We start from the raw sequence: 24,553 nt of genomic DNA, 5'->3' as shown, positions 1-24,553 counted from the left end.
CTCTGTTCTTCTCCTTATTCTCTCCTCCTCTCTGTTCTTCTCTCTAACCTCTCCTCCTCTCTGTTCTTCTCTCTATCCTCTCCTCCTCTCTGTTCTTCTCTCTATCCTCTCCTCCTCTCTGTTGTACTCTCTATCCTCTCCTCCTCTCTCTTCTACTCTCTATCCTCTCCTCCTCTCTGTTCTTCTCTCTAACCTTTCCTCCTCTCTGTTCTTCCCTCTGTCCTCTCCTCCTCTCTGTTCTTCTCTCTATCCTCTCCTCCTCTCTGTTCTACTCTCTAACCTCTCATCCTCTCTGTTCATTTCTCTATCCTCGCCTCCTCTCTGTTCTACTCTCTATCCTCTCATCCCCTCTGTTCTTCTCTCTTTCCTCTCCTCCTCTCTGTTCTTCTCTCTATCCGCTCCTCCTCTCTGTTCTGCTCTCTCTTCTTCTCTCTATCCTCTCCTCCTCTCTGTTATTCTCTCTAACCTCTCCTCCTCTTTGTTCTTCTCTCTATCCTCTCCTCCTCTCTGTTCTTCTCTCTGTCCTCTCCTCCTCTCTGTTCTACTCTCTAACCTCTCATCCTCTCTGTTCTTCTCTCTATCCTCTCCTCCTCTCTGTTCTTTTCTCTATCCTCTCCTCCTCTCTCTTCTACTCTCTATCCTCTCCTCCTCTCTGTTCTTCTCTCTAACCTTTCCTCCTCTCTGTTCTTCTCTCTATCCTCTCCTCCTCTCTGTTCTTCTCTCTATCCTCTCCTCCTCTCTGTTCTGCTCTCTCTTCTTCTCTCTATCCTCTCCTCCTCTCTGTTCTTCTCTCTAACCTCTCCTCCTCTCTGTTCTTCTCTCTATCCTCTCCTCCTCTCTGTTCTTCTCTCTATCCTCTCCTCCTCTCTGTTCTACTCTCTAACCTCTCATCCTCTCTGTTCTTCTCTCTATCCTCTCCTCCTCTCTGTTCTTCTCTCTAACCTCTCCTCCTCTCTGTTCTTCTCTCTAAACTCTCCTCCTCTCTGTTCTTCTCTCTATCCTCTCCTCCTCTCTGTTCTTCTCTCTATCCTCTCCTCCTCTCTGTTCTACTCTCTAACCTCTCATCCTCTCTGTTCTTCTCTCTATCCTCTCCTCCTCTCTGTTCTTCTCTCTAACCTCTCCTCCTCTCTGTTCTTCTCTCTAACCTCTCCTCCTCTCTGTTCTTCTCTCTATCCTCTCCTCCTCTCTGTTCTTCTCTCTATCCTCTCCTCCTCTCTGTTCTACTCTCTAACCTCTCATCCTCTCTGTTCTTCTCTCTATCCTCTCCTCCTCTCTGTTCTTCTCTCTAACCTCTCCTCCTCTCTGTTCTTCTCTCTATCCTCTCCTCCTCTCTGTTCTACTCTCTAACCTCTCATCCTCTCTGTTCTTCTCTCTATCCTCTCCTCCTCTCTGTTCTACTCTCTATCCTCTCCTCTCTGTTCTACTCTCTATCAGCTCCTCCTCTCTGCTCTTCTCTCTAACCTTTCCTCCTCTATGTTCTTCTCTCTATCCTCTCCTCCTCTCTGTTCTTCTCTCTATCCTCTCCTCCTCTCTGTTCTTCTCTCTAACCTCTCCTCCTCTCTGTTTTTCTCTCTATCCTCTCCTCCTCTCTGTTCTGCTCTATCTTCTTCTCTCTATCCTCTCCTCCTCTCTGTTCTACTCTCTATCCTCTCCTCCTCTCTCTTCTACTCTCTATCCTCTCCTCCTCTCTGCTCTTCTCTCTAACCTTTCCTCCTCTCTGTTCTTCTCTCTATCCTCTCCTCCTCTCTGTTCTTCTCTCTATCCTCTCCTCCTCTCTGTTCTTCTCTCTAACCTCTCCTCCTCTCTGTTTTTCTCTCTATTCTCTACTCCTCTCTGTTCTGCTCTCTCTTCTTCTCTCTATCCTCTCATCCTCTCTGTTCTTCTTTCTATCCTCTCCTCCTCTCTGTTCTTCTCTCTATCCTCTCCTCCTCTCTGTTCTTCTCTCTAACCTCTCCTCCTCTCTGTTTTTCTCTCTATCCTCTCCTCCTCTCTGTTCTGCTCTCTCTTCTTCTCTCTATCCTCTCCTCCTCTCTGTTCTTTTCTCTATCCTCTCCTCCTCTCTGTTCTTCTCTTTAACCTTTCCTCCTATCTGTTCTTCTCTCTAACCTCTCCTCCTCTCTGTTCTTTTCTCTATCCTCTCCTCCTCTCTGTTCTGCTCTCTCTTCTTCTCTCTATCCTCTCCTCCTCTCTGTTCTTCTCTCTAACCTCTCCTCCTCTCTGTTCTTCTCTCTAACCTCTCCTCCTCTGTTCTCTCTGTTCTTCTCTATCCTCTCCTCCTCTCTGTTCTTCTCTCTATCCTCTCCTCCTCTCTGTTCTACTCTCTAACCTCTCATCCTCTCTGTTCTTCTCCTTATTCTCTCCTCCTCTCTGTTCTTCTCTCTAACCTCTCCTCCTCTCTGTTCTTCTCTCTATCCTCTCCTCCTCTCTGTTCTTCTCTCTATCCTCTCCTCCTCTCTGTTGTTCTCTCTATCCTCTCCTCCTCTCTGTTCTACTCTCTATCCTCTCCTCCTCTCTGTTCTTCTCTCTAACCTTTCCTCCTCTCTGTTCTTCCCTCTATCCTCTCCTCCTCTCTGTTCTTCTCTCTATCCTCTTCCTCTCTGTTCTACTCTCTATCCTCTCATCCCCTCTGTTCTTCTCTCTATCCTCTCCTCCTCTCTGTTCTTCTCTCTATCCTCTCCTCCTCTCTGTTCTGCTCTCTCTTCTTCTCTCTATCCTCTCCTCCTCTCTGTTATTCTCTCTAACCTCTCCTCCTCTTTGTTCTTCTCTCTATCCTCTCCTCCTCTCTGTTCTTCTCTCTGTCCTCTCCTCCTCTCTGTTCTACTCTCTAACCTCTCATCCTCTCTGTTCTTCTCTCTATCCTCTCCTCCTCTCTGTTCTTTTCTCTATCCTCTCCTCCTCTCTCTTCTACTCTCTATCCTCTCCTCCTCTCTGTTCTTCTCTCTAACCTTTCCTCCTCTCTGTTCTTCTCTCTATCCTCTCCTCCTCTCTGTTCTTCTCTCTATCCTCTCCTCCTCTCTGTTCTTCTCTCTATCCTCTCCTCCTCTCTGTTCTGCTCTCTCTTCTTCTCTCTATCCTCTCCTCCTCTCTGTTCTTCTCTCTAACCTCTCCTCCTCTCTGTTCTTCTCTCTATCCTCTCCTCCTCTCTGTTCTTCTCTCTATCCTCTCCTCCTCTCTGTTCTACTCTCTAACCTCTCATCCTCTCTGTTCTTCTCTCTATCCTCTCCTCCTCTCTGTTCTTCTCTCTAACCTCTCCTCCTCTCTGTTCTTCTCTCTAAACTCTCCTCCTCTCTGTTCTTCTCTCTATCCTCTCCTCCTCTCTGTTCTTCTCTCTATCCTCTCCTCCTCTCTGTTCTACTCTCTAACCTCTCATCCTCTCTGTTCTTCTCTCTATCCTCTCCTCCTCTCTGTTCTTCTCTCTAACCTCTCCTCCTCTCTGTTCTTCTCTCTAACCTCTCCTCCTCTCTGTTCTTCTCTCTATCCTCTCCTCCTCTCTGTTCTTCTCTCTATCCTCTCCTCCTCTCTGTTCTACTCTCTAACCTCTCATCCTCTCTGTTCTTCTCTCTATCCTCTCCTCCTCTCTGTTCTTCTCTCTAACCTCTCCTCCTCTCTGTTCTTCTCTCTATCCTCTCCTCCTCTCTGTTCTACTCTCTAACCTCTCATCCTCTCTGTTCTTCTCTCTATCCTCTCCTCCTCTCTGTTCTACTCTCTATCCTCTCCTCTCTGTTCTACTCTCTATCCTCTCCTCCTCTCTGCTCTTCTCTCTAACCTTTCCTCCTCTATGTTCTTCTCTCTATCCTCTCCTCCTCTCTGTTCTTCTCTCTATCCTCTCCTCCTCTCTGTTCTTCTCTCTAACCTCTCCTCCTCTCTGTTTTTCTCTCTATCCTCTCCTCCTCTCTGTTCTGCTCTATCTTCTTCTCTCTATCCTCTCCTCCTCTCTGTTCTACTCTCTATCCTCTCCTCCTCTCTCTTCTACTCTCTATCCTCTCCTCCTCTCTGCTCTTCTCTCTAACCTTTCCTCCTCTCTGTTCTTCTCTCTATCCTCTCCTCCTCTCTGTTCTTCTCTCTATCCTCTCCTCCTCTCTGTTCTTCTCTCTAACCTCTCCTCCTCTCTGTTTTTCTCTCTATTCTCTACTCCTCTCTTTTCTGCTCTCTCTTCTTCTCTCTATCCTCTCATCCTCTCTGTTCTTCTTTCTATCCTCTCCTCCTCTCTGTTCTTCTCTCTATCCTCTCCTCCTCTCTGTTCTTCTCTCTAACCTCTCCTCCTCTCTGTTTTTCTCTCTATCCTCTCCTCCTCTCTGTTCTGCTCTCTCTTCTTCTCTCTATCCTCTCCTCCTCTCTGTTCTTCTCTCTATCCTATCCTCCTCTCTGTTCTTTTCTCTATCATCTCCTCCTCTCTGTTCTTCTCTCTATCCTCTCCTCCTCTCTGTTCTTCTCTCTATCCTCTCCTACTCTCTGTTCTTCTCTCTAACCTCTCCTCCTCTCTGTTTTTCTCTCTATCCTCTCCTCCTCTCTGTTCTGCTCTCTCTTCTTCTCTCTATCCTCTCCTCCTCTCTGTTATTCTCTCTATCCTCTCCTCCTCTCTGTTCTTCTCTCTGTCCTCTCCTCCTCTCTGTTCTACTCTCTAACCTCTCATCCTCTCTGTTCTTCTCTCTATCCTCTCCCCTCCTCTCTGTTCTTTTCTCTATCCTCTCCTCCTCTCTCTTCTCTCTCTATCCTCTCCTCCTCTCTGTTCTTCTCTCTAACCTTTCCTCCTCTCTGTTCTTCTCTCTATCCTCTCCTCCTCTCTGTTCTTCTCTCTATCCTCTCCTCCTCTCTGTTCTTCTCTCTATCCTCTCCTCCTCTCTGTTCTGCTCTCTTTCTTCTCTCTATCCTCTCCTCCTCTCTGTTCTTCTCTCTAACCTCTCCTCCTCTCTGTTCTTCTCTCTATCCTCTCCTCCTCTCTGTTCTTCTCTCTATCCTCTCCTCCTCTCTGTTCTACTCTCTAACCTCTCATCCTCTCTGTTCTTCTCTCTATCCTCTCCTCCTCTCTGTTCTTCTCTCTAACCTCTCCTCCTCTCTGTTCTTCTCTCTAAACTCTCCTCCTCTCTGTTCTTCTCTCTATCCTCTCCTCCTCTCTGTTCTTCTCTCTATCCTCTCCTCCTCTCTGTTCTACTCTCTAACCTCTCATCCTCTCTGTTCTTCTCTCTATCCTCTCCTCCTCTCTGTTCTTCTCTCTAACCTCTCTCTCTCCTCTCTGTTCTTCTCTCTAAACTCTCCTCCTCTCTGTTCTTCTCTCTATCCTCTCCTCCTCTCTGTTCTTCTCTCTATCCTCTCCTCCTCTCTGTTCTACTCTCTAACCTCTCATCCTCTCTGTTCTTCTCTCTATCCTCTCCTCCTCTCTGTTCTTCTCTCTAACCTCTCCTCCTCTCTGTTCTTCTCTCTATCCTCTCCTCCTCTCTGTTCTACTCTCTAACCTCTCATCCTCTCTGTTCTTCTCTCTATCCTCTCCTCCTCTCTGTTCTACTCTCTATCCTCTCCTCTCTGTTCTACTCTCTATCCTCTCCTCCTCTCTGCTCTTCTCTCTAACCTTTCCTCCTCTATGTTCTTCTCTCTATCCTCTCCTCCTCTCTGTTCTTCTCTCTATCCTCTCCTCCTCTCTGTTCTTCTCTCTAACCTCTCCTCCTCTCTGTTTTTCTCTCTATCCTCTCCTCCTCTCTGTTCTGCTCTATCTTCTACTCTCTATCCTCTCCTCCTCTCTCTTCTACTCTCTATCCTCTCCTCCTCTCTGCTCTTCTCTCTAACCTTTCCTCCTCTCTGTTCTTCTCTCTATCCTCTCCTCCTCTCTGTTCTTCTCTCTATCCTCTCCTCCTCTCTGTTCTTCTCTCTAACCTCTCCTCCTCTCTGTTTTTCTCTCTATTCTCTACTCCTCTCTGTTCTGCTCTCTCTTCTTCTCTCTATCCTCTCATCCTCTCTGTTCTTCTTTCTATCCTCTCCTCCTCTCTGTTCTTCTCTCTATCCTCTCCTCCTCTCTGTTCTTCTCTCTAACCTCTCCTCCTCTCTGTTTTTCTCTCTATCCTCTCCTCCTCTCTGTTCTGCTCTCTCTTCTTCTCTCTATCCTCTCCTCCTCTCTGTTCTTCTCTCTATCCTCTCCTCCTCTCTGTTCTTTTCTCTATCATCTCCTCCTCTCTGTTCTTCTCTTTAACCTTTCCTCCTATCTGTTCTTCTCTCTAACCTCTCCTCCTCTCTGTTCTTTTCTCTATCCTCTCCTCCTCTCTGTTCTGCTTTCTCTTCTTCTCTCTATCCTCTCCTCCTCTCTGTTCTTCTCTCTAACCTCTCCTCCTCTCTGTTCTTCTCTCTAACCTCTCCTCCTCTCTGTTCTTCTCTCTATCCTCTCCTCCTCTCTGTTCTTCTCTCTATCCTCTCCTCCTCTCTGTTCTACTCTCTAACCTCTCATCCTCTCTGTTCTTCTCTCTATCCTCTCCTCCTCTCTGTTCTTCTCTCTAACCTCTCCTCCTCTCTGTTCTTCTCTCTAACCTCTCCTCCTCTCTGTTCTTCTCCTTATTCTCTCCTCCTCTCTGTTCTTCTCTCTAACCTCTCCTCCTCTCTGTTCTTCTCTCTATCCTCTCCTCCTCTCTGTTCTTCTCTCTATCCTCTCCTCCTCTCTGTTCTACTCTCTATCCTCTCCTCCTCTCTCTTCTACTCTCTATCCTCTCCTCCTCTCTGTTCTTCTCTCTAACCTTTCCTCCTCTCTGTTCTTCCCTCTATCCTCTCCTCCTCTCTGTTCTTCTCTCTATCCTCTCCTCCTCTCTGTTCCAGTCTCTAACCTCTCATCCTCTGTTCATTTCTCTATCCTCGCCTCCTCTCTGTTCTACTCTCTATCCTCTCATCCTCTCTGTTCTTCTCTCTATCCTCTTCTCCTCTCTGTTCTTCTCTCTTTCCTCTCCTCCTCTCTGTTCTTCTCTCTATCCGCTCCTCCTCTCTGTTCTGCTCTCTCTTCTTCTCTCTATCCTCTCCTCCTCTCTGTTATTCTCTCTAACCTCTCCTCCTCTTTGTTCTTCTCTCTATCCTCTCCTCCTCTCTGTTCTTCTCTCTGTCCTCTCCTCCTCTCTGTTCTACTCTCTAACCTCTCATCCTCTCTGTTCTTCTCTCTATCCTCTCCTCCTCTCTGTTCTTTTCTCTATCCTCTCCTCCTCTCTCTTCTACTCTCTATCCTCTCCTCCTCTCTGTTCTTCTCTCTAACCTTTCCTCCTCTCTGTTCTTCTCTCTATCCTCTCCTCCTCTCTGTTCTTCTCTCTATCCTCTCCTCCTCTCTGTTCTTCTCTCTATCCTCTCCTCCTCTCTGTTCTGCTCTCTCTTCTTCTCTCTATCCTCTCCTCCTCTCTGTTCTTCTCTCTATCCTCTCCTCCTCTCTCTTCTACTCTCTAACCTCTCCTCCTCTCTGTTCTTCTCTCTATCCCCTCCTCCTCTCTCTTCTACTCTCTATCCTCTCCTCCTCTCTCTTCTACTCTCTAACCTCTCCTCCTCTCTGTTCTTCTCTCTATCATCTCCTCCTCTCTCTTCTACTCTCTATCCTCTCCTCCTCTCTCTTCTACTCTCTAACCTCTCCTCCTCTCTCTTCTACTCTCTAACCTCTCCTCCTCTCTCTTCTACTCTCTATTCTCTCCTCTCTCTTCTACTCTCTAACCTCTCCTCCTCTATTTTATACTCTCTATCCATCTCCTCCTCTCTCTCTCTACTCTCTATCGTCTCCTCCTCTCTCTTCTACTCTCTAACCTCTCCTCCTCTCTCTTCTACTCTCTATCCTCTCCTCCTCTCTCTTCTACTCTCTATCCTCTCTCTCTCTTCTACGCTCTAACCTCTCCTCCTCTCTCTTCTACTCTCTATCATCTCCTCTTCTCTCTTCTATTCTCTAACCTTTCTTCCTTTCTGTTCTTCTCTCTATCCTCACCTCCTCTCTGTTCTTCTCTCTATCCTCTCCTCCTCTCTGTTCTTCTCTCTATCCTATCCTCCTCTCTTTTCTTCTCTCTATCCTCTCCTCCCTCTCTTCTACTCTCTATCCTCTCCTCCTCTCCCTTCTACTCTCTATCCTCTCCTCCTCTCTGTTCTTCTCTCTATCCTATCCTCCTCTCTTTTCTTCTCTCTATCCTCTCCTCCTCTCTCTTTTACTCTCTATCCTCTCCTCCTCTCTGTTCTTCTCTCTATCCTATCCTCCTCTATTTTCTTCTCTCTATCCTCTCCTCCTCTCTCTCTCTCTCTCCTCCTCCTCTCCTCCTCTCCTCTCTGTTCTTCTCTCTATCCCCTCCTCCTCTCTGTTCTTCTCTCTATCCTCTCCTCCTCTCTGTTTGACTCTCTATCCTCTCCTCCTCTCTCTTCTACTCTCTATCCTCTCCTCCTCTCTCATCTACTCTCTAACCTTTCCTCCTCTCTGTTCCACCCTCTAACCTTTCCTCCTCTCTGTTCTACTCTCTATCCTCTCCTCCTCTCTCTTCTACTCTCTATCCTCTCCTCTCTCTCTTCTCTCTTCTCTCTAACCTTTCCTCCTCTCTCTTCTACTCTCTAACCTTTCCTCCTATCTGTTCTACTCTCTAACCTTTCCTCCTCTCTGTTCTACTCTCTATCCTCTCCTCCTCTCTGTTCTACTCTCTATCCTCTCCTCCTCTCTGTTCTTCTCTCTATCCTCTCCTCCTCTCTGTTCTTTTCTCTATCCTCTCCTCCTCTCTCTTCTACTCTCTATCCTCTCCTCCTCTCTGTTCTTCTCTCTAACCTTTCCTCCTCTCTGTTCTTCTCTCTATCCTCTCCTCCTCTCTGTTCTTCTCTCTATCCTCTCCTCCTCTCTGTTCTTCTCTCTATCCTCTCCTCCTCTCTGTTCTGCTCTCTCTTCTTCTCTCTATCCTCTCCTCCTCTCTGTTCTTCTCTCTATCCTCCCCTCCTCTCTCTTCTACTCTCTAACCTCTCCTCCTCTCTGTTCTTCTCTCTATCCCCTCCTCCTCTCTCTTCTACTCTCTATCCTCTCCTCCTCTCTCTTCTACACTCTAACCTCTCCTCCTCTCTCTTCTACTCTCTATCATCTCCTCCTCTCTCTTCTACTCTCTATCCTCTCCTCCTCTCTCTTCTACTCTCTAACCTCTCCTCCTCTCTCTTCTACTCTCTAACCTCTCCTCCTCTCTCTTCTACTCTCTATTCTCTCCTCTCTCTTCTACTCTCTAACCTCTCCTCCTCTATTTTCTACTCTCTACCATCTCCTCCTCTCTCTTCTACTCTCTATCGTCTCCTCCTCTCTCTTCTACTCTCTAACCTCTCCTCCTCTCTCTTCTACTCTCTATCCTCTCCTCCTCTCTCTTCTACTCTCTATCCTCTACTCTCTCTTCTACGCTCTAACCTCTCCTCCTCTCTCTTCTACTCTCTATCATCTCCTCTTCTCTCTTCTATTCTCTAACCTTTCTTCCTTTCTGTTCTTCTCTCTATCCTCACCTCCTCTCTGTTCTTCTCTCTATCCTCTCCTCCTCTCTGTTCTTCTCTCTATCCTATCCTCCTCTCTTTTCTTCTCTCTATCCTCTCCTCCCCTCTCTTCTACTCTCTATCCTCTCCTCCTCTCCCTTCTACTCTCTATCCTCTCCTCCTCTCTGTTCTTCTCTCTATCCTATCCTCCTCTCTTTTCTTCTCTCTATCCTCTCCTCCTCTCTCTTTTACTCTCTATCCTCTCCTCCTCTCTGTTCTTCTCTCTATCCTATCCTCCTCTATTTTCTTCTCTCTATCCTCTCCTCCTCTCTCTTCTACTCTCTATCCTCTCCTCCTCTCTGTTCTTCTCTCTAACCTCTCCTCCTCTCTGTTCTTCTCTCTATCCCCTCCTCCTCTCTGTTCTTCTCTCTATCCTCTCCTCCTCTCTGTTTGACTCTCTATCCTCTCCTCCTCTCTCTTCTACTCTCTATCCTCTCCTCCTCTCTCATCTACTCTCTAACCTTTCCTCCTCTCTGTTCCACCCTCTAACCTTTCCTCCTCTCTGTTCTACTCTCTATCCTCTCCTCCTCTCTCTTCTACTCTCTATCCTCTCCTCCTCTCTCTTCTACTCTCTAACCTTTCCTCCTCTCTCTTCTACTCTCTAACCTTTCCTCCTCTCTGTTCTACTCTCTATCCTCTCCTCCTCTCTGTTCTACTCTCTATCCTCTCCTCCTCTCTCTTCTACTCTCTATCCTCTCCTCCTCTTGGTTTGACTCTCTATCCTCTCCTCCTCTCTGTTCTTCTCTCTATCCTCTCCTCCTCTCTCTTCTACTCTCTAACCTCTCCTCCTCTCTGTTCTACTCTCTATCCTCTCCTCCTCTCTCTTCTACTCTCTATCCTTTCCTCCTCTCTCTTCTACTCTCTAACCTTTCCTCCTCTCTCTTCTACTCTCTAACCTTTCCTCCTCTCTGTTCTACTCTCTATCCTCTCCTCCTCTCTCTTCTACTCTCTATCCTCTCCTCCTCTCTCTTCTACTCTCTATCCTCACCTCCTCTCTCTTCTTCTCTCTAACCTTTCCTCTTTTATTTATCTCATTGTCCATTGTGATTAAAATACCACTATTATTGTAGCATTTCTAGTTGTGCTGTTGTTGTTATTTATTTGTCTCCAGGGGTATGTGGTTCCTTTAAGGCAGACGCTTGGGGTACCCCTGCTGGGTTGAACTGTGATTGAGTGCCCACAGCAACACAGTTATGCATACCCAAACACAAATCTGCTCTCAACTACTGTTACTTCTCTCTCTGACAGATAGGATTGTGTTGCTTCTCTCCCTAATAGACAGGAGTGTATGTGGGGCTGGAAGGCAGAAGAAGGCTCGGCTGGCTAACAACCTTAGAGAGAAGGTCCAGCATCGTCCCGAACCTCTGGACCTACTACACAAACACATACTGCCTCCAGGGAACCGTGAGTTAACGCACACGCACGACAGAACTATAGATGTTTTCAAACAGTTCAGATGTCATTACTAATGAACCTATTCCTCCTCCCCCTGCCTTCCTCCTCCCCCTGCCTTCCTCCTCCCCCTGCCTTCCTCCTCCCTCTGCCTTCCTCCTCCCCCTCTTCCCTTAGGCCCCGTCTCCTTCCCTCTCTCCTCAGATGTCTTCCAAGATGACATCTCTTCCTGCTCTTCCTCCTTGTCTCCCGAGCAACTCGGGATCCTCCAATCACCAGCCTTCTCCTCGTCGCCAGGGTTCTCAGACGACCAATCACTGAGTGACCTGTCGCCTGCGGTCTTGCCCCTTACCCACAGTCCCACCCATGTTCAGGTGAAATTACCTTCCCCTAAATCCTAACTTCAACCATCAAGTGAGATTACCTTTCCCTAAATCATAACCTCAAACATCAAGTGAGATTACCTTTCCCTAAATCCTAACCTCAAACATCAGGTGAGATTACCTTTCCCAAAATCCTAACCTCAAACATCAGGTGAGATTACCTTTCCCAAAATCCTAACCTCAAACATCAGGTGAGATTACCTTTCCCAAAATCCTAACGTCAAACATCAGGTGAGATTACCTTTCTGTAACGTCGTTCGTCTGTTGAATGAAGAGAGTCAGACCGAAATGCAGCGTGTAGGTTATTCATGACTTTAATGAAGGAATTGCGGTACATGAAATAACTGAAATACGAAAACAACAAACGAAACGTGAAACTAATTACAGCCTATCTGGTGACTACAACACAGAGACAGGAACAAACACCCACAAAATACAACGCGAACTCAGGCTACCTAAATACGGTTCCCAATCCGAGACAACGAGAATCACCTGACTCCAATTGAGAATCGCCTCAGGCAGCCAAGCCTAACTAGACACACCCCTAATCATACACAATCCCAATTAATACAAACCCCAATATGAAACACAACATATAAACCCATGTCACACCCTGGCCTACCCAAACATATACCAAAACCACAAAATACAATGACCAAGGCATGACAGAACCCCCACCCTAAGGTGCGGACTCCCGGATGCACCTCAAGAGCATAGGGAGGGTCAGGGTGGGCGTCTGTCCATGGTGGCGGTTCTGGCTCAGGACTTGGACCCCACTCCATAAATGTCCTAGTTCCTCCCCTTCGCGTCCTGGGATCATCCACCTTCTCCGCCGACCATGGCCTAATAGTCCTCACCCAGATCCCCACATAACTGAGGGGCAGCTCGGGACAGAGGGGCAGCTCGGGACAGAGGGGCATCTCAGGACAGAGGGGCAGCCCGGGACAGAGGGGCAGCCTGGGACAGATGGGCAGCTCGGGACAGAGGGGCATCTCGGGACAGAGGGGCATCTCAGGACAGAGGGGCATCTCAGGACAGAGGTGCATCTCAGGACAGAGGGGCATCTCAGGACAGAGGGGCATCTCAGGACAGAGGGGCATCTCGGGACAGAGGGGCAGCCCGAGACAGAGGGGCAGCCCGGGACTGAGGGGCAGCTTGGGACAGAAGCAGCCTGGTACTGAGGGGAAGCCCGGTACTGAGGGGAAACCCGGTACTGAGGGGAAGCCCGGTACTGAGGGGAAGCCCAGTACTGAGAGGAAGCCCAGTACTGAGAGGAAGCTCAGGCAGGTAGTAGGCTCCGGTAAATCCTGGCTGGCCGGTGGAACTGGATGATTCAGGTTGTCTGGCCGATCTAGAAGATCTTGGCAGACTGGCACTTCTGGCGGATCCAGGCAGACTGGCGACGCTGGACCGACTGGCGGCGCTGGGCAGACTGGCGGCGCTGGGCAGACTGGCGGTGCTGGCGGCGCTGGGCAGACTGGCGGCGTTGGGCAGACTGGGAGCACTGGCGGCGCTGGGCAGACTGGGAGCACTGGCGGAGCTGGGCAGACTTGGAGCACTGGCCGCGCTGGGCAGACTGGGAGCACTGGCCGCGCTGGGCAGACTGGGAGCACTGGCCGCGCTGGGCAGACTGGGAGCACTGGCCGCGCTGGGCAGACTGGAGACTCCGGCGGCGCAGGAGAGGAGAAAGGCTCTGGCTGCGCCGGCAGCGCAGGAGGGGAGAAAAGCGCTGGCTGCGCTGAACAGGCGAGGCGCACTGGAGGCCTGGTGCGTGGTGCTGGAACTGGTGGTACTGGATCGAGGACACGCACAGGAAGCCTGGTGCGGGGAGCTGCTACCGGAGGACTGGTGTGTAGAGGTGGCTCTGGATAGACTGGACTGTGCAGGCGCACTGGAGCTCTTGAGCACCGAGCCTGCCCAAGCTTACCTGGCTCGATGCCCACTCTAGCCCGGCCAATATGAAGGGCTGGTATGTGCCGCACCTGGCTCTGCACCCGCGCTGGAAACACCGTGCGCTCCATAGCATAACACGGTGCCTGCCCGGTCTCTCTAGCCCAACGGTGAGCACAGGGAGTATGCGCAGGTCTCCTACCTGGCATAACTATTCTCCCTTCTAGCCACCCCCCAATAATTGTTTTGGGCTGTTTTTCCGGTTTCCAACCGCGTCGCCGTGCTGCCTCCTCATACCTGCGCCTCTCCGCTTTAGTCGCGTCTATTTCTTCCTTGGGACGGCGATATTCTCCCGGCTGTGCCCAGGGTCCTTTACCGTCTAATATAATAATATAATAATATATAATAATATATAATATATAATAATATATAATATATATATCATCTCCCAAGACCAGAAGTCCTCGTATTGCTGCTCCTCACAATTAACAGGGAGAGTAGGCTCAGGTCTGACTCCTGACTCAGCCACTCTCTCTCTGCGCTCTCCCCCGTTACTTTCGGTTTTCGCTCTGCGTCGCCGTGTTTTCCTCTTAGACTCCATTAGCCTGTAGCCCTCTTCGCACTGCTGAAGCGAATCCCAGGCGGGCTGCTGCACTCGCTCTGGGTCGGCCGCCCACCTGTCGATTTCTTCCCACGTCGTATAATCCATGCCACTACCGTCCATAACGTCCTCCTTTAGATCCTGCCAGTTTACACACTGCTCGGTCTGTGAGTGGTGGGTGTTTCTGTAACGTTGTTCGTCTGTTGAATGAAGAGAGTCAGACCGAAATGCAGCGTGTAGGTTATTCATGACTTTAATGAAGGAATTGCGGTACATGAAATAACTGAAATACGAAAACAACAAACGAAACGTGAAACTAATTACAGCCTATCTGGTGACTACAACACAGAGACAGGAACAAACACCCACAAAATACAACGCGAACTCAGGCTACCTAAATACGGTTCCAAATCCGAGACAACGAGAATCACCTGACTCCAATTGAGAATCGCCTCAGGCAGCCAAGCCTAACTAACTAGACCCCTAACTAACTAGACCCCTAATCATATACAATCCCAATTAATACAAACCCCAATAAGAAACACAACATATAAACCCATGTCACACCCTGGCCTACCCAAACATATACCAAAACCACAAAATACAATGACCAAGGTGAGACACTTTCCCAAAATCCTAACCTCAAACATCAGGTGAGATTACCAATCCCCAAATCCTAACCTCAAACATCAAGTGAGATTACTTTCCCCTAAATCATAACTTCAACCTTCAACAACGGGAAACACAAAACTGTCTTTAGAACTGCAAGTCATGTTTGGATCAGATCCTTTGCTATTAGCTGTTTATATTTCTGTCCTGCTTTCCTGCAGTCTATCTTGGCTTTGCTCCCAGCAACCGAGGGCATCAGCCAGTCAATGAGCATGACCGTGGGCGACTCCAACTCCATGGCAACGACCGGGAGACCAAAGGGGATGTATCTGACCTCCCATGCCACGCCCCTGCTGCCAAAGGTATTGGTACAGGGCTACTCAGAAATAGACCAAACACACATCCAGAACAATGTGTAAATGCATCTGTAAAAAGCATTCAAGAAACTAAGAATGAATTGATTGAAGCATTAACAATGGATTTATTTATTTATTTATTGATTGGTGGTAAAGTCAATCAAAAATAATCCCATGCATTTACAGCATTGCAGTATTACGGTATTACAGCATTACAGTATTACGGTATTACAGTATTACAGTATTACAGCATTACAGTATTACAGTATTACGGTATTACAGTATTATAGCATTACAGCATTACAGTATTACAGTATTACAGCATTACAGTATTACGGTATTACGGTATTAAGTATTACAGTATTACAGCATTACAGTATTACAGTATTACAGTATTACAGTATTACGGTATTACAGTATTACAGTATTGCGGTATTACGGTATTACAGTATTAAGGTATTACAGTATTACGGTATTACGGTATTGCAGCATTACGGTATTAAGGTATTACAGTATTACGGTATTACAGTATTACAGTATTACGGAATTACGTTATTACAGTTTTACAGTATTACAGTATTAAGGTATTACAGTATTACAGTATTACGGTATTGCAGCATTACGGTATTACGGTATTACAGTATTACGGTATTACGGTATTACAGTATTACATTATTACGGTATTACAGTATTACAGTATTACAGTATTACGGTATTACAGTATTACAGTATTAAGGTATTACAGTATTACGGTATTACAGTATTACAGTATTACAGTATTAAGGTATTACGGTATTACAGTATTACGGTATTACAGTATTACAGTATTACGGTATTACAGTAGTACAGTAATACAGTATTAAGGTATTACCGTATTACCGTATTACAGTATTACAGTATTACAGTATTAAGATATTACAGTATTACAGTATTACGGTATTACAGTATTACAGTATTGCAGTATTACAGTATTACAGTATTAAGGTATTACAGTATTACAGTATTACGGTATTACAGTATTACAGTATTAAGGTATTACAGTATTACAGTATTAAGGTATTACAGTATTACAGTATCACGGTATTACGGTATTGCAGCATTACGGTATTACAGTATTACAGTATTACGGTATTACGGTATTACAGTATTAAGGTATTACAGTATTACGGTATTACGGTATTACAGTATTAAGGTATTACAGTATTACGGTATTACGGTATTACAGTATTACAGTATTAAGGTATTACAGTATTACAGTATTACGGTATTGCAGCATTAAGGTATTACGGTATTACATTATTACAGTATTACGGTATTACAGTATTACGGTATTACAGTATTACAGTATTAAGGTATTACAGTATTACAGTATTACGGTATTACGGTATTACAGTATTAAGGTATTACAGTATTACGGTATTACGGTATTGCAGCATTACGGTATTACGGTATTACAGTATTACAGTATTACGGTATTACAGTATTACAGTATTACGGTATTACAGTATTACAGAATTACGGTATTACAGCATTACAGTATTACGGTATTACGGTATTGCAGCATTACAGTATTACGGTATTACAGTATTACAGTATTACGGAATTACGTTATTACAGTTTTACAGTATTACAGTATTAAGGTATTACAGTATTACAGTATTACGGTATTGCAGCATTACGGTATTACGGTATTACAGTATTACGGTATTACGGTATTACAGTATTACAGTATTACGGTATTACAGTATTACAGTATTACAGTATTACGGTATTACAGTATTACAGTATTAAGGTATTACAGTATTACGGTATTACAGTATTACAGTATTACAGTATTAAGGTATTACGGTATTACAGTATTACGGTATTACAGTATTACAGTATTACGGTATTACAGTAGTACAGTAATACAGTATTAAGGTATTACCGTATTACCGTATTACAGTATTACAGTATTACAGTATTAAGATATTACAGTATTACAGTATTACGGTATTACAGTATTACAGTATTGCAGTATTACAGTATTACAGTATTAAGGTATTACAGTATTACAGTATTACGGTATTACAGTATTACAGTATTAAGGTATTACAGTATTACAGTATTAAGGTATTACAGTATTACAGTATCACGGTATTACGGTATTGCAGCATTACGGTATTACAGTATTACAGTATTACGGTATTACGGTATTACAGTATTAAGGTATTACAGTATTACGGTATTACGGTATTACAGTATTAAGGTATTACAGTATTACGGTATTACGGTATTACAGTATTACAGTATTAAGGTATTACAGTATTACAGTATTACGGTATTGCAGCATTAAGGTATTACGGTATTACATTATTACAGTATTACGGTATTACAGTATTACGGTATTACAGTATTACAGTATTAAGGTATTACAGTATTACAGTATTACGGTATTACGGTATTACAGTATTAAGGTATTACAGTATTACGGTATTACGGTATTGCAGCATTACGGTATTACGGTATTACAGTATTACAGTATTACGGTATTACAGTATTACAGTATTACGGTATTACAGTATTACAGAATTACGGTATTACAGCATTACAGTATTACGGTATTACGGTATTGCAGCATTACAGTATTACGGTATTACAGTATTACAGTATTAAGGTATTACAGTATTACAGTATTACAGTATTACAGTATTACGGTATTACGGTATTACAGTATTACAGTATTACATTATTAAGATATTACAATATTACAGTATTAAAGTATTACAGTATTACAGTATTACAGTATTAAGGTATTACAGTATTACAGTATTACAGTATTATGGTATTACGGTATTACGGTATTACAGTATTAAGGTATTACAGTATTATGGTATTAAGATATTACAGTATTACTGTATTACAGTATTACAGTATTAAGGTATTATAGTATTACAGTATTACGGTATTACAGTATTAAGGTATTAAAGTATTACAGTATTACAGTATTACGGTATTACAGTATTAAGGTATTACAGTATTACAGTATTAAGGTATTACGGTATTACAGTATTACGGTATTACAGTATTACAGTATTACGGTATTGCAGTAGTACAGTATTACAGTATTAAGGTATTACCGTATTACCGTATTACAGTATTACAGTACTACAGTATTAAGATATTACAGTATTGCAGTATTACGGTATTACAGTATTACAGTATTATGGTATTACGGTATTACAGTATTAAGGTATTACAGTATTACGGTATTAAGATATTACAGTATTACAGTATTCCAATATTACTGTATTACAGTATTACAGTATTAAGGTATTACAGTATTACAGTATTACGGTATTACACTATTACAGTATTAAGGTATTACAGTATTACTGTATTACAGTATTAAGGTATTATCGTATTGCAGCATTACGGTATTACACTATTACAGTATTAAGGTATTACAGTATTACAGTATTACGGTATTACAGTATTACAGTATTAAGGTATTACAGTATTACAGTTTTACGGTATTACAGTATTACAGTATTAAGGTATTACAGTATTACGGTATTACTGTATTGCAGCATTACGGTATTACAGTATTACACTATTACAGTATTACAGTATTACGGTATTACGGTATTACAGTATTACAGTATTACAGTATTACAGATGTTAATGCGTTGTCTGCATAGAGAGACAGACATGTTTTGACTGTGAGGGTCAGATACAGTATATCAGTCTCTTCTTCTCCCAGTGTCTCCTGACAGGTATTCAACCACATAGCATAATGTACACACTCTGGTGTTACGCATTTATTAGTGTCGACAGTCACTACCAACGGAACTATGCCCTATGGATTTAGGCACCCACACACACACACAAACACACACCTGCTAGATGTCACAGCTGACTGGACACACTGTCAGCTGTCACGGTTTCACACATGCGTTTAATGCCAGGATTCAGCTAGGATACTGACTGTTCAACCTGAAAGGATCACATATGTTACATGACATATTGTACAGTCGTGGCCAAAAGTTTTGAGAATGACACAAATATAAATGTTCACGAAGTCTCCAGAACGTTATGAAGAGTGATCAGATGAATTGCAATTAATTGCAAAGTCCCTCTTTGCCATGCAAATGGACTGAATCCCCCAAAAACATTTCCACTGAATTTCAGCCCTGCCACAAAAGGACCAGCTGACATCATGAAAGTGATTATCTCATTAACACAGGTGTGAGTGTTAACGAGGACAAGGCTGGAGATCACTCTGTCATGCTGAGTGTGTTCGAATAACAGACTGGACGCTTCAAAAGGAGGGTGGTGTTGGAATCATTGTTCTTCCTCTGTCAACCATGTTACCTGCAAGGAAACACGTTGCCGTCATCATTGCTTTGCACAAAAAGGGCTTCACAGGCAAGGATATTGCTGCCAGTAAGACTGCACCTAAATCAACAATTTATCGGATCATCAAGACCTTCAAGGAGAGTGGTTAAATTGTTGGGAAGAAGCACCCAAGAAAGTCCAGCAAGCACCAGGACCGTCTCTTAAAGTTGATTCAGCTGCGGGATCGGGGCACCACCAGTACAGAGCTTGCTCAGATCATTATCTCTGATGAATCTCCTTTCCCCTCCCCCCTCTCCCTCCCCCTCTCCCCCTTCCTCCCACCTCATCCCCTCCCACCTCTCCCTCCCTATCCACTCCCCCTCCCCCTCTCCACCTTCCTCCCTCCCCATCCCCTCCCCCGTCTCCCTCCCTATCCCCCTCTCCCTCCCCCTCTCCCCCTTCCTCCCTCCCAATAACCTCCCCCTCTCCCTCCCCATCCCCTCCTACCTCTCCCTCCCCATCCCCTCCCTCCCCATCCTCTTCCCCCTCTCCCCCTTCCTTTTTCCACCTTTCTCAGACAGCCCGGTCTCTCACACCTCCCTCCGACTCTTCCTCCCTTACTCCCTCCCTGAATTCCTCTCGCCCCCCCCGCCCGCGGAAACCACGGGATTCACAGCCCAAGATGAGGAAACTCAAATACCATCAGTACATTCCCCCCGACCAGAGAGGGACGGCCGGGACTGCCGGTAATAGTCTATATTTAAAAAAAATTATATACTTTAAAAATCATGATGATCTTTTATGTATATATTACCTTTCATACAGTACTTGCAGCTCAATGTGCTTTACATGACAAATGTTGTCAAAATGAGTCCACTAAATAGCAGGGAAGTTGATCATTATTAACATTGTGCTCAGGGGGAGGGGCCAGTCAGAGGAGCCCCACCCCAGCCCAGCTCTTAGACCCCGCCTACTCCAGCCTCCTGCAGCAACAGCAGGTGTTCCTCCAGCTGCAGATCCTCCAGAACCAACAACAACAACAGCAGAACCAGCAGCAACAGGACCAGCAGCAGCTCATCGTCACACCCAGGTAGGTAGCACTACATACACCAAACCTCCCTCCCCATGGGCCTTCTCTCAAGAACTGTGGTTTCATTCAGATGTTATACTGTTCATCAGACCATTTAGTTGGTTAACCATTACATGAGCTCTGACAACTAGCATGAATTTTTTGTTTTTATCGAAGTGGAGACACCAACCAAATGGTGAGGTTCTCTGGAGCCATGCACCAGAACCCTCAGCCTGTATCCAAGGCAACAAACCACACCTCTGTGGACACAAGTCCCTCCAACAAGTCTGAGCTCCTCCCACCTAACCTGGTCGACCTCACGGTAATATGGACAGGGCAATCACTTGAACATTTTAACGTTTATAGCACTTCTCACTTCCTATTTATCTGTACCTTCTCTTCCTTCTTTTGTCCTTGCTTGCTTCTCTTCATTCTCTGACCTCTTCATCTCATCCCTCTCTATTTGCTGTCCCTGACCCTCTCCTCTGTCACACTCCGTCCTCCTTCTATCCCAGGTGTCTGAGTTGCGACAGCAGCTGCGTAAGCGAGGTCTTCCTGTCTCCGGCACCAAGCCCACCCTCCTCCAGAGGTTACGCCCTTTCCAGCTGCCCCACCTGTGTTTAACCCCTATGCCCCTCTGCCAGCTGGATACCAGCCAGGAACCCCTTACCCCCACCTCCTTGCTCACCCCCAGCCACTACCCCAGCTCCAGCCCCAGCTCTGGAACTGACTCCCCCACCAACAGCCCTAACCATCAGGTCTACATCCAGTCCACTGGAATTCTGAGCGGGGTTCCAAACGGAATTGTTAATGGCATTCCGAATGGTAATACTAATGGAATAGGGGTCAGTGTGGTGGGGGAGCAGTGTGGCTTCCTGGCCGCTGCGTTAACCCCATCGTCGACACCCAGCCCCGGTCTCCCCCCATGCTCCTCTTTGCCACTGTCGACTGGCGCCTTCTGGCAGTCAGAACAGGAGCAGCAGGAGTTGAGCCTGGAGCTGGAGATGAGGGATAGGATGAAGAGCAGGCCCAGGGAGAGGCTATCTCCTCCTCTGTCTCTATCCTGTGGGGGTTCCCTCCATCCCTTCCTGCAACAGGATCCAGGATGGCCCAGAGGGACACCAGAGAGGGAAGGACAGACAGAGATCCTGTTCACACAGGTAAACTAACACGCCTGATTCAGACAGACAGACCAGTCTCTCCTATACCTGACAGACATAAAGATACACCAGTCTCTCCTGTATCTGACTCAGACAGACAGATACACCATAGTCTCTCATATACCTGACAGACAGAAAGATACACCATAGTCTGTCCTATACCTTACTCAGACAGACCGATACACCATAGTCTCTCCTATACCTGACAGACAGACAGATACACAATAGTCTCTCCTATACCTGACTCAGACAGACAGATACACCATAGTCTATCCTATACCTGACTCAGACAGACAGATACACCATAGTCTCTCATATACCTGACAGACAGACAGATACACCATAGTCTCTCCTATACCTGACTCAGACAGACAGATACACCATAGTCTCTCCTATACCCAACAGATAGACAGATACACCATAGTCTCTCCTATACCCAACAGATAGACAGATACACCATAGTCTATCCTATACCTGACTCAGACAGACAGATACACCATAGTCTCTCCTATACCTGACTCAGACAGACAGATACACCATAGTCTCTCCTATACCTGACTCAGGCAGACAGATACACCATAGTCTATCCTATACCTGACAGATAGACAGATACACCATAGTCTATCCTATACCTGACTCAGACAGACAGATACACCATAGTCTCTCCTATACTTGACTCAGACAGACAGATACACCATAGTCTCTCCTATACCTGACTCAGACAGACAGATACACCATAGTCTCTCCTATACCCAACAGATAGACAGATACACCATAGTCTATCCTATACCTGACTCAGACAGACAGATACACCATAGTCTCTCCTATACCTGACTCAGACAAACAGATACACCATAGTCTATCCTATACCTGACTCAGACAGACAGATACACCATAGTCTATCCTATACCTGACTCAGACAGACAGATACACCATAGTCTCTCCTATACCTGACAGACAGACAGATACACCATAGTCTCTCCTATACCTGACTCAGACAGACAGATACACCATAGTCTCTCCTATACCCAACAGATAGGCAGATACACCATAGTCTCTCCTATACCCAACAGATAGACAGATACACCATAGTCTATCCTATACCTGACTCAGACAGACAGATACACCATAGTCTCTCCTATACCTGACTCAGACAGACAGATACACCATAGTCTCTCCTATACCTGACTCAGGCAGACAGATACACCATAGGCTATCCTATACCTGACAGATAGACAGATACACCATAGTCTATCCTATACCTGACTCAGACAGACAGATACACCATAGTCTCTCCTATACTTGACTCAGACAGACAGATACACCATAGTCTCTCCTATACCTGACTCAGACAGACAGATACACCATAGTCTCTCCTATACCCAACAGATAGACAGATACACCATAGTCTATCCTATACCTGACTCAGACAGACAAATACACCATAGTCTCTCCTATACCTGACTCAGACAGACAGATACACCATAGTCTATCCTATACCTGACTCAGACAGACAGATACACCATAGTCTATCCTATACCTGACTCAGACAGACAAATACACCATAGTCTCTCCTATACCTGACTCAGATAGACAGATACACCATAGTCTCTCCTATACCCAACAGATAGACAGATACACCATAGTCTATCCTATACCTGACTCAGACAGACAGATACACCATAGTCTATCCTATACCTGACTCAGACAGACAGATACACCATAGTCTATCCTATACCTGACTCAGACAGACAGATACACCATAGTCTATCATATACCTGACTCAGACAGACAGATACACCATAGTCTATCCTATACCTGACTCAGACAGACAGATACATCATAGTCTCTCCTATACCTGACTCAGACAGACAGATACACCATAGTCTCTCCTATACCTGACTCAGGCAGACAGATACACCATAGTCTATCCTATACCTGACTCAGACAGACAGATACACCATAGTCTATCCTATACCTGACTCAGACAGACAGATACACCATAGTCTCTCCTATACCCAACAGATAGACAGATACACCATAGTCTCTCCTATACCTGACAGACAGACAGATACACCATAGTCTCTCCTATACCTGACTCAGACAGACAGATACACCATAGTCTCTCCTATACCCAACAGATAGACAGATACACCATAGTCTCTCCTATACCCAACAGATAGACAGATACACCATAGTCTATCCTATACCTGACTCAGACAGACAGATACACCATAGTCTCTCCTATACCTGACTCAGACAGACAGATACACCATAGTCTCTCCTATACCTGACTCAGGCAGACAGATACACCATAGTCTATCCTATACCTGACAGATAGACAGATACACCATAGTCTATCCTATACCTGACTCAGACAGACAGATACACCATAGTCTCTCCTATACTTGACTCAGACAGACAGATACACCATAGTCTCTCCTATACCTGACTCAGACAGACAGATACACCATAGTCTCTCCTATACCCAACAGATAGACAGATACACCATAGTCTATCCTATACCTGACTCAGACAGACAAATACACCATAGTCTCTCCTATACCTGACTCAGATAGACAGATACACCATAGTCTCTCCTATACCCAACAGATAGACAGATACACCATAGTCTATCCTATACCTGACTCAGACAGACAGATACACCATAGTCTATCCTATACCTGACTCAGACAGACAGATACACCATAGTCTATCCTATACCTGACTCAGACAGACAGATACACCATAGTCTCTCCTATACCTGACAGACAGACAGATACACCATAGTCTCTCCTATACCTGACTCAGACAGACAGATACACCATAGTCTCTCCTATACCCAACAGATAGACAGATACACCATAGTCTATCCTATACTTGACTCAGACAGACAGATACACCATAGTCTCTCCTATACCTGACTCAGACAGACAGATACACCATAGTCTCTCCTATACCCAACAGATAGACAGATACACCATAGTCTATCCTATACCTGAATCAGACAGACAAATACACCATAGTCTCTCCTATACCTGACTCAGACAGACAGATACACCATAGTCTATCCTATACCTGACTCAGACAGACAGATACACCATAGTCTCTCCTATACCCAACAGATAGACAGATACACCATAGTCTATCCTATACCTGACTCAGACAGACAGATACACCATAGTCTCTCCTATACCTGACAGACAGACAGATACACCATAGTCTCTCCTATACCCAACAGATAGACAGATACACCATAGTCTATCCTATACCTGACTCAGACAGACAGATACACCATA

At 45.3% G+C, this 24,553-nt stretch overlaps 1 protein-coding gene across 1 annotated transcript in view; it reads left to right on the top strand.

Annotated features, from left to right (window-relative positions):
• Positions 1 to 24,553, top strand: part of si:dkeyp-69b9.3 (myocardin) — an 89,979-nt gene that overhangs the window by 58,514 nt on the left and 6,912 nt on the right. The window contains exons 6-12 of the mRNA XM_046303095.1: positions 10,756 to 10,881; positions 11,047 to 11,243; positions 14,574 to 14,714; positions 19,603 to 19,771; positions 19,944 to 20,115; positions 20,272 to 20,416; positions 20,610 to 21,254. Of these exons, the coding sequence (XP_046159051.1) occupies positions 10,756 to 10,881; positions 11,047 to 11,243; positions 14,574 to 14,714; positions 19,603 to 19,771; positions 19,944 to 20,115; positions 20,272 to 20,416; positions 20,610 to 21,254 (1,595 nt within the window). The remainder of the gene's footprint in view (positions 1 to 10,755; positions 10,882 to 11,046; positions 11,244 to 14,573; positions 14,715 to 19,602; positions 19,772 to 19,943; positions 20,116 to 20,271; positions 20,417 to 20,609; positions 21,255 to 24,553) is intronic.

This window comes from Oncorhynchus gorbuscha, linkage group LG15 (assembly GCF_021184085.1).
Source record: "Oncorhynchus gorbuscha isolate QuinsamMale2020 ecotype Even-year linkage group LG15, OgorEven_v1.0, whole genome shotgun sequence".
NCBI classification, from domain to species: domain Eukaryota; kingdom Metazoa; phylum Chordata; class Actinopteri; order Salmoniformes; family Salmonidae; genus Oncorhynchus; species Oncorhynchus gorbuscha.
Note: the sequence above shows the minus strand (reverse complement) of the source record. Positions and strands in the feature narration are given on the sequence as shown.